The sequence below is a fragment of the Sceloporus occidentalis genome, unplaced genomic scaffold (genome assembly GCF_023333645.1).
Source record: "Sceloporus occidentalis isolate IW3139 unplaced genomic scaffold, rSceOcc1.0.p SCAF_5, whole genome shotgun sequence".
NCBI lineage: Eukaryota > Metazoa > Chordata > Lepidosauria > Squamata > Phrynosomatidae > Sceloporus > Sceloporus occidentalis.
This window is the reverse complement of record NW_028316985.1, coordinates 100,922,162-100,937,799: the sequence shown is the minus strand read 5'-3', so window position 1 is coordinate 100,937,799 and position 15,638 is coordinate 100,922,162. Positions and strand designations below refer to the sequence as shown.

Genomic DNA, 15,638 nt, shown 5'->3' with positions numbered 1-15,638 from the left:
CAAGCTGCCTGAGCCATTCCAGAAGTAGCAGTTTGAAATTGTCCCTCTTATAAGTTTTGTGTGAAACATCCCAGGAATCAGAATTATTATTATATTTATTTATATCCTGCTTTCCCAAAAATTGGTACTAAAAAGCATCTTCTAATTTAAAAGCACAGTGCACTTGTCCCTCCACATTTGCAGCTTTGACTTTTGTGGATGATTCACAGATTTTATTAATATATTCTCTCTAGGAATATCTAGGTCCTCCAGTGCAACTGTGTGGTCAACTTCAACCAAACGTCGCATTGAAGAACCTAGAGATTCTTAGAGAGAACACTCTACTAGGCATTTGTAGCTCCTCCAGTGCAATTCTATGGTCAATGTCTGGCAGATGTTGACCACTGAGTTGCACTGGAGGACCTAGAGGTTCCTAGACAGCTGTTCTCTCAGGTAAAAACATAGTGTTTTTGGCCTGTTACAGACAGCCAAAATAAAGCTGCTTCGAGTCACAGTGGAGGTATGGTGTTTCAATGATGCATGAGTCCTAAGAGTCCAGAAGTTGCACCAAAGCCACACTCCAGCCCTAAGGATTGGAGCGTGGCTTTGGTGTAGCTTCTGGACTCTTAGGACGCATGCATCATTGAAACACCATACCTCCACTGTGACTCGAAGCAGCTTTATTTTGGCTGTCTGTAACAGGCCTTTGTTATTTGTGGTTTTTCAACATTCACGGGGGGGGGGGGGGGCTAACTCCAGTGAATGTGGAGGGACAAGCGTGCAATTAAAAATACAAAAGTGACCATTAAAATAGAATTAAACTATTACAATATTAAAACAGACCACTTGTTAAAAAATAGAATACAATTAAATAAGTTAAAAGTACTTAAGAACCACACACTTTAAAACAATTTCAACACCTCCAAGACGTTATTTAAAAAGTTTCGGGAAATAAAAGAAGGGAAATAAAGTGTGATAATGCTGGAACACGGTTTTAGGCATCATGTCCCAGACCACTAGTCCCGGAAAAATCAGAACATGTTATTAGTAAAGTTGCATGATTGATAACCTTGCCCATCTGCTCTTGATGCACTGGACTAATTGAGAAGACTTGGGAGAGATTTGTTACCAATTTCCCCCCAAAGTAAAATAATAATAATAAATGTCTTTCCCACCTCTCCTTGGGGGGGGGGGGGGTCACCATGTTAAAATACAAAACACAATTAAAAAAAGAAAACACTTAAAATTGACGGTTAAAATACAATATTATAAAAACATTAAAATACACTCATATAACACATTCTTTAAAATATACCATTTTAAAAAATCCATGATTTAAAATTAACTGGGTAAGTCTGTTAGAATAGATATGTCTTTAATGTTGTTTTAAATGTTGTAAGCATTTTCAGCTGTCGTATCTCCTCCGGCAGGTTATTCCACAGTCTTGGGGCAACTGATGAAAAGGTCCTTTGGGAAACTGTTACCAGTCCAGTCCCGGCCGTTGGGAGCAAACATTTCCCAGAGGACCTGAGTGTATAGCGAAAACTGTATGGGAGAAGGAGATCCTGTAGGAAGCATTGAAGTCATTTTTAGGGAAGCAAGAGAATGTATATTAATAAGACCTACAGATTTTCTTAGGCAGGACAGTCTAGTGCAGGTATCATTTTCCTCTGACCTGTTAAATTTTCCTGGGTCACATAGCCTATGATGAATGCCAGCCCAGCAGCTGTAAGGGCTGCTCTATCTGCACTTTGTGTGGCAACTGGAATCCACCAGTGTTCCCTGAAGAAAATGAGGCTAGTTAGAGCTCATTTAGCCCTATAATTTGATGTTAGCCACATGTAAACCAAAGCTCCCCATGGGCCTGTGGGAAACACAAAGTATGCATGGAAGAAGTGCATCTCCAGAAAATCAAAGTTTCTGAATCAAATTCTATTTTCAGACATAATTTATATACCTTTGATATTGTTGCTTTTTTGTTCTCCGTTAATATTTCATCTAACTCTGGTTTTCTTTTTGTAATTCCATTTTCTTTAAGGTCCTTTTTCACTCTCTCTTTTAACTGTAAATATGGAAACCATTGGCCCATCACTTTTTTACACAATTCCTCTCGTTCTTTCATTTTCAGATTCCCCACATTCCAATTCAAAATTTCTTTATACATTAGCAATCTTTCTTCTTTGAATTTCTCTTTAAAAACGCTTCATGTGGTGATACCCATTCTGGCATCTGTTGATAAAATTTCTGTTTGTACTTTTTCCAAATTCTAAGTAATGAATGTCTTATGATAACTGAAATTTTGTTTTGTTCTAATTTATTATACTACAAACATTATTATTATATTTGAATTAGTATATCTGTACTCAGGACAAGAGGCTATTGTTAGAACAGAACAAGGAGAAACAGAATGGTTCCCAATTGGCAAAGGGGTCAGACAAGGCTGCATCTTATCAGCCGACCTCTTATATGCAGAACATATTGTAAGAAAGGAAAAAAGGAAAAAAAGTGCAAAGTAGACCTACTGAAACATAAAGAAAACAAAAATAATAATAATGGAGAATCTTGACAATTTGAACCTAGACAATGAAGAAATAGAAGTAGTAAAAGAGTTGTCATACCTAGAATCAAACATTGATAGAAATGGGAACTGCAGCCAGGAAATAAGAAGACCAAGAATGGGTCTGTGAAAGAACTAGAAAAGATTCTAAAATGCAAAGATTTACAACTCAGCACAAAAGTTAGAATCATGCATGCCATTTTATTCCCTGTTACAATGTATGGAAGTGAGAGCTGGACAGTGAAGAAAGGGCTGGCACTTTGTGCTGAATTGTACACGCACTAGGGCTGAGCGTTCATACACTCGATCCCTTTGTTGCGCCGGCCGGGCACCATCATGGCATGCGCCCGTCCACACGGCGTGGGCCATGATGATACAAGCTGAGTGTTGTGCCCAAACAGCAGTGGATGGAAGGGGCATCATCATAAGTGTGCCTATGATGCCCTTTCCGGAGCACAAGAAGAAGCCAGCTAATGGCGTCTTCTTTTTGTGTCCTTTGGATGCCGGATTGCTGCCGTGGCATGTGGTTGCAACGGCAACAATCAAGGGCAAAAAGGGGCAGCTGCAGGCCGCCCGTCTGTAGAGGCCCAAAATGGATAGGAAGAAAATCAATGCATCTGAGATGTGGTGCTGGAGAAAAGTGCTGAGGATCCCATGGATTTGCAGAGTTTCATGTTCTTTATCCTGTCAGAAAAACCAAACCAAACTGCTCAGTACCTGGGACAGAGGAAATGTATAGTCTAAATTAGTACTTTTAGTATTTCTTTGTGGGAAAATGCCACACTTGCATTTGTGGGCATTTTGAATGGGAGTTGATGGCAAAAATAAAATTGAGAGCAGCAACTGACTAAAATTTCCAAAACCTCTGCAGCCATTATGTAGAATTCCCCAAAATAAAAAAATATTTGTCTATAGAAAATTATCTTTTTTCCAAATAAAATAAAATAAGAGGAAGAAAAGCCTGACTAAAATCCTTCTATGTGATATGTGGATTTCATATAACTAGTGAGGCATGTGTGCTGTTAATATACGGAAACATTTAAGCATACATCCTACCTGCATTGTAAATTGTTATAGTCAGAATTATACCATACAATTATTTTCATCTTCAGCTCCAATAAATAATTAATTAGTTCAAATTAACTACAATTAATATCTTGAGTTCAAACCAAGCATTATTTGGGCCATTTACCCCCAACAACAAAGAGCTCAGGTACATGGGAGCTCCCATGTCAGCATGAACTTTCTGTGGTGATGGGATTGTGTGCTCCCATGAGGGCACTATGTTATAACTATGGTGACCCAAATATGTCTGTTCACACTCATTACTACCTATTGCTACCAATGGCCATGTGAATTCAGTCTTATATAGTTTATGCTGATTTTATTTTATTTTTCCAGTGCAATATGGTGACAGCACATGACACCAGAAGTCTTGATGTAACATGGCACTCAGTATTTCCTATGACAAAAAGAAAAGCACTGAACCACAAAGAAAGAGTAAATAAGTGGAAATGCTAAATTACAGAATATTGATTTGTTTTCCAGCCATTACAAAACAAGTTGCTCTCAAATCCAGCTGCAGATCTAGCTCCCAATATGCCAAGACTTAAATGTGCAATTTATCCTATTAGAAATCTGTGACTAAGAAAATGAGCAAGCCCACACAGAATAGTTTAAGAGGAAGCCCAAACTTCTGTCAGGCACATTTATTTAATAGAAAGAATTATCCAAACCTCAGTCTCATGACTTAGCACTTTTGCTGGAAATAATTTATGGCAATCGCGTTAGAGGCAAAGAAAAATGGAGCTGGAGGATATAAAGAGAATCATAGAAAACTAGACTTTTAGAGTTTTACCACCTGCAGTGCAGGCTGGACCCACAACAGAGGTGGAAATGGTGTAGCCTGCTAGATGTTGTTGAACTCCAACCCTCATCATCCCTAATATGTGGTGTAGCCATCAACGTATTAAAGAGCAGCATTCCTGAAAAATGGCTGCTCAACCTTTACTCAAGTATGGCCTCTTAAGGCAATCTGTTTGTTTGCTCATATCATTACCACAACTACTACCACTAGAAGAGTGCTCCTAATACTCAATTAAAATATGTTTCTTGCCATTTTTCACCCTTTAGTTCTGCCACTGGAGCATCAGGAACAAGTCTGCACCCTCTTCTGCATGGCAGTCTTTATATTTGCAGACTGCTGCCATGTTTTCTTTAGCCTTCTCTTCTGCAAACATTTCCAGCACTATTCAGGCATGATTTAATTTCTAGGCTCCTTGCCATTCTGGTCACCCACCTCAGGACACACTCCAGTTTTAAGTGCTCATTTGGAGAAGTTTCATTTTAAGAAGGCTTTTTCTTAAAATGTGGCATCCACAATTGGACGAAGTTCTCCAGCTGTGGGCCTGGCCAACGTTTAACAGAGTGGAACAGTTGTTTCTGATGAAGCATTGAAAATTTCTCCTCTGTGCCCCTTGCCTAGTAACTTTTTTAAAAAGATCCAGAAAGACTTGCAGTTTTATATATTAGAGACTAAATCCAATGTTAGTTCTGCCTATCCTGTATATGTACCTTCAAGTCACCTGTCCACCTAAGAGGGTGGGCAGATTTAAATTGGTCCTATGCATTTCATACGGTTTTCTTACACAAGGAATCTTCAGCGGTGGTTTAGACAGTTCCTTCCTCTGAAATATAGCCTAAAGCACCTTGTATTCATTGGCTGTCTCCCATCCAAGTATTAACCAGGGCTGACCCTGTTTAGCTTCCAAGATCAGATTCGATCTGGTGCCTTTAGGGTGTTTAGGCAGTAGACCTATTAGGGTCAATGAGACTTAGCTGTGACTAACAAGCCCCATTTATTTCATGTAGGAGTTCTAGATTTTTCCCTATATATTCACATGTATATCTGACTTTTTCTATCTCTGAAAGGACCCAAAGCTAGCATACTGTAGGCAGCTTCAAAGATCCATTGCAAGAATATCTAAGAGGGTGGGAGATTTAAATTGGAGCAGACAGTGATTACTCTGATCCCAGACTATTAGGGCTCTGAATATTAAAACCGGAACCTTGAAATGTGCTTGGAAACTAACTGGGAGCCACTGACAATGTGGGTGAAAAATTACCTCCGCATCCTGAAGATAAGAAAAAAGAGTCTGCATTTGAAGCTTATCACTTGCATTTTCAGCAAGCCAGACACGGAATTACTGGGTAGCAAAGCTCCGGATACTTATTCCACACACCCAAGTTGTTTTTGAGTGACAGTTGCCTTCTCTACAGCAGCACCTTCAGGGCTCTGTTTTGCTGGAATCTCTGCATTCCACTGTGGTTTTGTACATGAGCCATCATGAAGTGAACTCTCTTGGCATTCATTATTAAGTGAGTTGATCAGCAAATATTATTTTTGCATTATGTTAGTTACTGAGAAAGGCATTGCAGTTATGCTTTGTATGGGGCTGTAATGCTTTGGAATTTGATCTGATTACATGTAAAAGAGGCACAACATTTATTCTGCTATCTGCTTTGACCACTGAAACTACAGGAGAATGAGAACAGGAAGTATTATAAGGTTCAGAAAACTAGCAGCTATGAGCCTGAGCTGCTAACCAGAAAAACTCCTGGGGCTCAAAGTGCTTTTGCACTGAATTCAGTAGATAGGTGGCCTTAGAGAAGGTACTTCTTACCAAAGAAATATATAGATAAAAATACCATTATTGTGATAATAATCCTTTCTTTTATAAAGCTTCACTAGCTGTCACTGAAGTACCGATTTGTCACCAATTGACAACTTGCCTAAGAAAAAAGCAAGGGGATCCATGATTTCAGGCAGGCCCTGATCCAGGCAAAAGTTTACATGTGATTCTCTCTCTTCACAAGAAGTCACATATGCAGCTTGCTTGGTGCTTCAGCTGAAGCTTCTGCCTGGATCACCTGGGGAAGTAAAAAAGTGCTCTGGAAGCATACTCTTCAATTTAATTGAACGTACCCTTCAATTAATTTTTGTTTATCTCACCTTTTCAGCTACTTTAAAAATGTCTCAGTTTCTTTCTCCTCCTTCTCCTCCTTTCCCCTTTTGTCCTCAGCTTACTTCAACTTCTGCAAGCTAATTTCAAAGTATAAAAGTTGTTTGAACTCAAAGGAACATATCACACTGGGGGAAAATGGGAACATTGTGGTACTATAATTTCTCTTTATTCATGGCATAATCACAGGATATTTGTGATGTCATGTGACGTGTGATAATCTTTGCCAAATCGTGCAGTATTGATGGGAGCATCTTGTGATGCTCCTGTTTTTTCCCCCCCCAGTGTGATAAACTCCAACCTCAGCTGCAGTGAGAGGAGAGGAAGGGACAGAATCTCCCTCTTCCTGGGAGGCTTAAGCAAAAGCAAACTGCTTCATTATGTGGTTTGTAGGATATAAATGAATACCATCAGAACAACAACAATATCACTATTAGAGTCAGAACCATGAATGCAACTGTTCAACAACAAATGCATAGTGACAAGAATAACTACTGTAGTAATAATCAATGCAAAGAAATACAAGATGATAAAAGAAGAACAACAAGAGACCTTTTCCAGAAGATCTGAGAAATCACAGGGAAATTTAAATCAAGAATGGAAATGGTCTGCAGCCAGCAGAGGAACACATGACATGATCAAATATAAATAAAAAGATGATGGAAACAACACACTGAAGAACTATATAAAAGAGATAGAAGAAGATTCATTTGGAGATGAACCTACAATTTTATAAAGTGAAGTGGAAGCTCACTCAGGGCACTTGGGAGAAATAATTCACCAGGAACAGTTGGCATATCAATAGAGGTATTTCAAACTACAGAGACAGAAACAAAAGTATATCCACAAATATAGAAAACGAAACAGTGGCCCACAGATGAGAAACATTCAATATACATTGTAATCCCCAAGAAAGGAATTGCAGTAACAAAGGAACATTGTATTAATTTCCCATGCAAGCAAGTAGAGGCTAAAAATTGTACAAAAATATACCATATATGGAGCAAGAAAAGACAGTACTAATTGGTAAGGTAGAAGGCTGTAGGAAAAGAGGAAGACCACATTATGGATGGAGAGGCTCAAGCAAGAAAACCATGGCCCTGAGTCTGCAAGACCTGAGCAGGGCTGTTTATGACAGAGTGACGTGGAGATATCTCATTCAAAAGCATGCCATAGGTCATAGTCGATTTGATGGTAGTTAATAACATTGTGAATTGGACATTTGCTAATAAAAAAATTAGTGGAGGCCCAGGTCTCTGCTGTGACCAGGAGTGCTTTCGCACATTTAAAATTTGTGTGCGAGTAGCGCCTGTTCCTTGAGAAGCCAGATCTGGTCATGGTGATACATGCCTTGGTTACATCCTGTTTGAAAAGTGTTCAGAAAATGCAACTGGTTCAAAGAGCTGCTGCCAGGGTGTTAACAGGGGCAAATTACAGAGACCATACAATGTCCTTGTTGAAACAGCTTCATTGGCTGCCAGTTTGTTTCCAGGCACAATTCAAGGTGCTGGTTATTACCCATAAAGCCCTAAATGGCTCAGGTCCACAGCATTTGGCAGACCGTTTCTCCTGGTATGAACCGGCCCAGATCCTCTGGAGAAGCCCTTCTCTCCATCCCAACACCATCACAAACACGGTTGGTGGGGACGTGAGAGAGGACCTTCTTGGTGGCTGCCCCTAGACTCTGGAACTCCCTACCCAGGAAGATCAGAACGGCTCCCTCCTTGATGGCATTCTGCCGGCAGGTGAAGACCTACCAGGCATTTAAGGAATTGCTGTAAGGACCAATTTAACAGTTCTTTTTAATGTACGTTGTTTTTTTTTTAAATGTTTCTAATTGTACTGTTTTTTAATGCTGTGAAACCACACTGAGTCCCAGTCCTGGGAAAAGAGTGGGATAAATAAATAAATAAATAAATAAATAAATAAATAGGACACAATTTTTCAAAGCTAAAATTATGAGTTTCTCCAGAATTGCAGTGCTAAAGAGTCAACAAATGTTTATCTTGTTGTTAGCTCTTTATCAGAGAACCCTACTTCTTTCAGATTTTTGGAAAACTACAGTGGTTTACAGACCGCCCTTTTGGGGCGGCCTGTTCCTGCCCCTTTCCTCGCCACATCAGGGCCGCAGCTCCCACAGAGGCAGCCTCTGAGGCCCCGATCCGCCACTTTCCAGGCCGCAGGGAAGCAGCAAAAGGCCGCTTCCCCGTGGCCTGGAAAGGGGTGTCCTTGGGGCTTCCTGCCTCAAGGACACCTGACAGGGGCGGGGACGAAGAGAAATGGGCCACTCAGCCCCTTTCTCTTTTGTGACGCTGGCGCAGCCGTGTAAAGGCTGCGCCCAGCGCCACAAACCTGGAAGGAGCTCCGTTTTGGAGCTCCTTCCGGCTCCGTGGAAAGGTGCCAGGATGTCACTTCCACGCAGCTCTGTTTGGGGGCGGTGTGGTCGTGACATCCCAATGGCAGCGCCCATGTAGAATCCGGAAAGGACGCCCTTTCCTAACCCTAGGACGTACTTTTTGCGCGTCTGGAATGCGCCTACCTCTTGCTTTCTGCCAGACTTTCAACAATCTGGGATTACAAATTTTCAATCACAAGATTCAGATCACTTAGTCAAAATAATTCAGGTTAGATGAATTCTCTTAATAGCATTTGAAATTAGCAGTCTCATTAAATAATTCTTCTCTACTCCTTTTCTTAAAATAATAAAGGAGTGGTATTACTGAATCCATAGAAATAATGGAAGACAGCTGAATTTGAAGGCAGAATGACTAAACTGTGGCTATTGTAGTTTGGACATATCATGAGACAACATGACTCACTGGAAAATATGGCAGTGTAAAGCTGAAGGCAGTGGGAAAAGAGAAAAACCTCATTACAGATGAAATGATTCAAGAGGAAAACAGATGCAGAAAATGTTTCTCTTTCTCTTGCTATAATTCTTTTTTTTTGTAACCAAGCAGGTGCCATTGCCTTTTTCACAGATCATTTAGAGGCAATTGTCAGCACAGAGATATTTTACTCCTACCTGTTGTTGCTGTTAATTGTAAAAACTGCAAATGTAGACTACTCTGTCAGAATCATAAGCGTGTGTGTGTTTGTGTGTGCATGTTTATTAACTTCACCATTGTTAATTTAACAGTTGCAAGTGACTATAGGATTTTTAGTTTAGTTTAGTTTAACATGAACATATTTAGAACATGATAATTTAATAAAGAGTAGACATGTTTACATTAATAGGTACTAAGGTCAACTTGGGAGGGGACTGCCTTCTTTGCACCTTGATGCATTCTACTCTAGACACTTCATAAAGTTTCTTAATCTGTTTTAGGAACAAGAACTTTGAAGTTCTGAACAACAATGATCTACATACAAAACTACGTAATTCATAGTATTCATTTTAAAACACATATACTTTATTTAAATTCTGCACATGATCCACCATCAAAACACATTATGTTCTGGAAGCTTTCATAGTAAAGATTGTTGGATATTGATTGTTGTCTTTTGATGTAGTTTATTTTTGTTTGTGACAGTTTACTTGTATTTTGAATCTTTAAATTTTGTCTGCAGGAGGAGAAGGGAGGGTAGGAAGGATATACAATTGCTCTATGAAAACTTTAATAAAATAAATAATAAAAATAGAAATAGAAATATGACGTTCTTGATCCAGGGACCTTTGCTGAGACCCACATGAGAATCAGCAAACCAAAGAAAGAAGGGTGAGGAAAAGAGATTATGAAATAATGAAGGCAGGGAAACCAGAGGAGGCTTTTTCATGGTGAAAAATGGGGTTTTCAAATTTTTATGCAGCTGTTTCCCTTTTTACGAAGCTCAGAGTAGGAGTGGGAGGAGAGTAAAATCATAGGTGGAGTTTTACATCTTCATTCTGGCTAAACTTTTAGTGCAGTAATGTAAAATAAATTTAAACATCAAGTTTAAAATCACCTTTTTCTTAAATCCCCCCTTTCAATGTAAATGTAATTGAATTAGATCTTTTAATTATTAGCAATTAATTCAATGTATTTATTTCCCTTTCCTTTTCATTCCCAGAGGCTAGATTTAGGCATGCAGCAGAGGTGTTTAAAACATTTAGTCCTGTCCTCCCAGGTACAAGAATCTCCAGTTTTGGACTAAAGAATGTAACTTGATCCTCTGCAGGATCAGTATAAGAGTGAGGTTAGTCAAGCATCATGACTACGTATTTTACATTACTGTACCAAAAGCTGCAAAATGTCACCCACGAGTCTACCCCCACCCACCTCTGCTTTGAGATTTCAACAGTCTGTGGATCTTCTTTTCCTAGGGACACTGTGAGGGTTGGATTCATAATCATATAAACTGAAATAATATGAAGACAGAATCCAGATTCCATTCAGGAGGGCACCAAAGCACCTATGAATTTTACAGAGCTCAGAAAGTTACTTATCCTGACAACAACTTCCAAAGTCTTCCAAAAAAAAAGATAGTGATTTGTATTACAACTCCCAGAATCTTCAACCAGCATGGTCATACTGCCAACTAGGACTTCTATTCCAAAAGGAGAAAAAGAAAGAGGAGAGAAGAGAAGAGAAGAGATTTTTCCAGGCTCTGATCTGAACTCCAGATTTGGAAGCATTTATCGTTGAGAAAGTACACTGTATTATGCAAAGATTTTAACAAAAACTATAGCTATGTCAGTTACAGTTATTTCTTTTACTAAATGTTTGAAACACTTTTGTAAAATCCTCTGACTCTCAAATGTATTGTCGCAAGCTCCCATTAATCATTCAGCACCTCGTGTTTATAATAATCAGTGTGAATGTTGGACGAATAAAGTCACTCTGTTCTTTTTATGTTGTGGTTTGAATTTAAAAGGGAATGAACTGATAAGAAAGCATTCTAGAGCAAGGTGAAGCCAATAACCACGAAACTCAAAAGTGCATCAAGATTTCCAAAAATCCAAATCAGATTTTTAATATGTTTCTTACATCTTCTCATTTCCTAGTTTGATTGCAGACAGAAGCTAGAAGTGCCAATATTTTGTAAGACAGATTGCACATGTGGTAACTCTGGCCCAAGTGAAACCAGGCATTACCGAAAGTCATGCAAGGTTTCCAGCCCAGTTGCCAGACCAAAGAGGTTGGGATAAGTGTGCATAATTATAGGAGCCATCTTCCAGCCCTTTTGCTTGTAGCCCATTGCCTTGTCCAGCATGCTATGCTATCAAGGAAATGAAATTAATGGCCTCCATCAGTTCTAATTCTTCTTTTCTGCTTTTCTTCAGAGCGCTGTCATCTGTGGTGGCTTTAGGAGCAAATATAATCTGCAACAAAATCCCAGGCTTGGCCCCCCGGCAACGAATAATCTGCCAAAGCCGTCCTGATGCCATTATAGTTATCGGAGAAGGGGCCCAGATGGGAATCAATGAATGCCAGTACCAGTTCCGATATGGCAGGTGGAACTGCTCAGCGCTGGGAGAGAAAACTGTCTTTGGTCAAGAGCTCCGAGTAGGTAAGCAATTTCTTTCATCTGCAAAATAGTGCATCTATAAAGCAAAATAATTGAGTTGTCCCTGCACTTTGGCTCTGTACTAATTTATTTTCTTATTACAAGGAAATGTGTACTTTGCCTGAATATAGGTTAATTTTCAGGAACAGCCTAATATTACAATTTTAGAAGCAAGTCTTACCACAGTAGATCCAAATCTATATTTTAATCTATAAATATAGCTAGATATGCATTTATAAAACTAGAGATTATTCATGGGCACTAAATCAAAGTATTAAAATATGAAGTACATCAAGTACATATTAGCAGACATATAATAAGCTGCAGCTGCATTCAGACCCTGCTAGCAAATGCCCCCATAGGCAAGTGGTTGCCCACTGTGTCATCGTAATTCTGGATTAGATAATCTGTGGTCTAATCCAGCAAGCCCCTTCATATATCATGACTAATCATATATAAGAATTGTAGGCTTTTTCTTTGAATCTTCTTGATGATGGCAAGCAGTAAAAATCAAAATAACACTGCTCAATGTATACATGTACTGCTGAAAGGTGAAAAGTTGCAGGGTTCCCTTAGCCCGCCCAGGATATTATATCTTTAGGAGCTCACTGGAGAGGCTTGTGGTTTTTTTGTGGCATAAGGTTTATTTACCATAGGTGCTATTTTGGATATAAGAGTCAACGTATTGGATGGTTCCTTTAAAGTGCAGACTAAACCCAGAGTGGACTCACTGCTCCAGTGACATGGAATCCACCAGCTGCCACTGGTCTCAGTTCTAGCTCAGACTGTCTGCTACACACGCAAAACCTATTCACGCCCTCCCTTTACCTCTAGCAATTTGATGAAAAGATGGATCATCTCCATCTTCTTGGGCCATTCCACTGACACTGACACACATCACTGAATCATGTATCCTTTTTCAAGTCTTAAGAAGTGCTGCCTCCTGGCTTCTTAGAGAAAGAAAACAGATACGAGTCAGAAAAACTGAATCATCTGGCAACCAGTGGCACTGGGCTGTAAGAGATCTCTTAAGGGTCATTCAGATGGGCCCCAAACATGGAACATTATCCTCTGACCTAATAATGAAGCATGTGGTGTTACATAAAAGTAAGAAATGAATGTGGCAACTAGAGCATCAGTAACCCTTCTTTAACTTAAATGGAAAATTTTCCCTTGAACCTGCCAACTTGCCCTGTGCTTCCTTAAGCGGAATTATCTCAGCATCATCCATCCTTTTTATATCAGGATTACAAGTGGACATCACTGTTTGTGGCACAAAAACTAAAGAAGATATTTAGATAGTGTTGTTTATTTTGGAGGGGAGAATAAACATTGACAAAGAAATCTTTAGAAATCTGTTTTGATTAGTTGTTTTAATCCAAACTAAAAGCATCATTGTCTTGTGTCATTTGTAGGTGGCATTTAAGGAAAATATCTGCTAATGTGAACATGGGGCATTTCTTATGCTGTTCTGCATCTTACTAGTGCACATGGATCTTTATTTCTGTCATACACTTCTTGTTTTTTCATTTAAAGAAATTATTGATGAAAACCATTTGACGGTAGCAGTAGCGGGGGGAAGGACTGACATTAACAGAGGATCTCTCAAGAAACTTGGTAGCAGCAGTCTACCTAACTCTTGTTACTACTACACAGAAAGAGGCAATGGTAACCTATTTATGGGTGCCATTTTACTTCAAAAACACTATGATTAGACAATTCAAAATGAAACAAGAAATAGTGCTGGAAGATGGGACTCCCAGGTTGGAAGGTACTCATCCAGCTACTGGGGAAGAAGAGATGACATGTATCAATAGCACTATGTCTGATGACATGACTGGACTAAAGCCAAAAGGACGTTCAGCTGCTCAGAGATGAAAGAAAAGTCTGAAGCTGCACATCATATGTAATAGGAACATAGAATGTGAGAGGCATAAATCAGGAAAAGCTAGAAATCATAGAATCATAAATCATAGAGTTGGAAGAGATCACAAAGGCCATCCATTCCAAACTCCTGCCATGCAGGAATACACAATCAAAGTACTCCCAACAGATGGCCATCCAGACAAGAAATGGAAGTGCATAGACATAGCCATACTTGGTGTGGGCAAGCTAAAGTAGACAGGAATGGGATATTTTCAATCAGATAATTACATAGTATTTTATTGTGGAAATGTCAATCAAAGAAGAAATGGGGTGACCTCAATAGCAAGGTGAGATTTAGCAAAAGCAGTCAGGGAGTACAATGTGAAATTTAACTACTTCTTCTTCTTCTTCTTCTTCTTCTTCATTTTCTTCTTCTTCCTCCTCCTCTTCTATTTATTTATATCCCATTCCCCCCCCCCCAAAAAAAAAATTGGGAACCAAAGCAGCTTACAAATTAAAACAGTACAATTAAAAACATACAAAGATGCACATTAAAATAGAATTAAACTAGTACAATATTAAAATATCACTCAATAAAAGAATAAAATGTGAACAGAAAGATAAAATAAAATTCCACCAGGAAAAACCTATCAATATAATCATAATCCATTTATGCTGTCATCACACCAGCAGACTAGGAAGAAATCAAAATATTCTATATGGGCATCCAGAAGGAAATTGATCGTACATCAGAACAGGACATGTTGGTGAACATAGGCGCATTACAGACGCGCCGAAGAGGCATGCTAGGGTTAGGAAGGGGGGTGTTAGGGTTGAGAAGGGGCATCACTTCCTGACTCCCCTCAACCCTAGTATGGACTAAGTCCGTACAAAATGGCGGCGCCCGTCTATACGGGGTCCGCCATTTTGACGTCTCGGATGCGTAGTGTCCAGATGTCGCACGGCGGAAGTGATGCCGTGAGTGTGCGACTAGCACCTCGCGGCGCCACTTCCGGGGCCCAGAAAGAAGCGCCATTTCGGCGCTTCTTTCTGGCTGTGCCCGGAAACCGCGCGGTTTGGCTGCTGCAGTTCCCGGACGCAGCAACCGGCGGCGGTGGCAGACCACCCACTTTGGGCGGTCTGTAACTCGCCACTGCTAACTGGATTGTAAAAGTAGGAAACACATCTTAACTAGACAATACTGGAGAATTTGGCCTAGAATCAAGAAATGAAACAGGAGAATGATTAATTGAATTTTATCAATTTGCTTCTTGTAAACACATTCTTCAGACAACTGAACATATTATTATATACATGGATATCATTGGACGACCAATATAGACATCAAGTAGACTACATAATTAGAAACAGAAGATGGAGAAGCTCCATTCTATGTGGAAAAACAAGACTAAGAGCAGAATGTAGCACATACCATGAAATGCAGAACTCTGGACCAAAACCAAAATTATCAGGGAACAATGCAAAAAGACCCTATCCATAGCCAAAAAGAAAGAAAATCATCATTGGGTGACTGATGAAACTTTAAATAGTTAAGGGGAGGTATGAAGCAAAAGTAAAAGGTGCCAGAAATACAATCAGAATTCTGAATGCAACTGCTTAGTTATTTGTGCACAAGAGCAAAGAGAACTATTATAATAACCAATGCAAAGAAACAGAAGACAACAAAAATGGTGAACAAGAGACTACAAGAACTAAGAGGTCAAAGA

The 15,638-nt window shown here is 39.4% G+C and overlaps 1 protein-coding gene across 3 annotated transcripts in view; it reads left to right on the top strand.

The window, feature by feature from the left end:
* The window catches only part of WNT7B (Wnt family member 7B), a 148,048-nt gene that overhangs the window by 97,078 nt on the left and 35,332 nt on the right, over nt 1-15,638 (top strand). For 2 of the 3 annotated variants that reach the window (XM_089524898.1, XM_089524897.1), the window contains exon 2: nt 11,822-12,048. In XM_089524898.1, coding sequence (XP_089381024.1) covers nt 11,822-12,048 — 227 coding nt within the window. The remainder of the gene's footprint in view (nt 1-11,821; nt 12,049-15,638) is intronic. The other variant, XM_089524900.1, reaches the window with a different exon arrangement.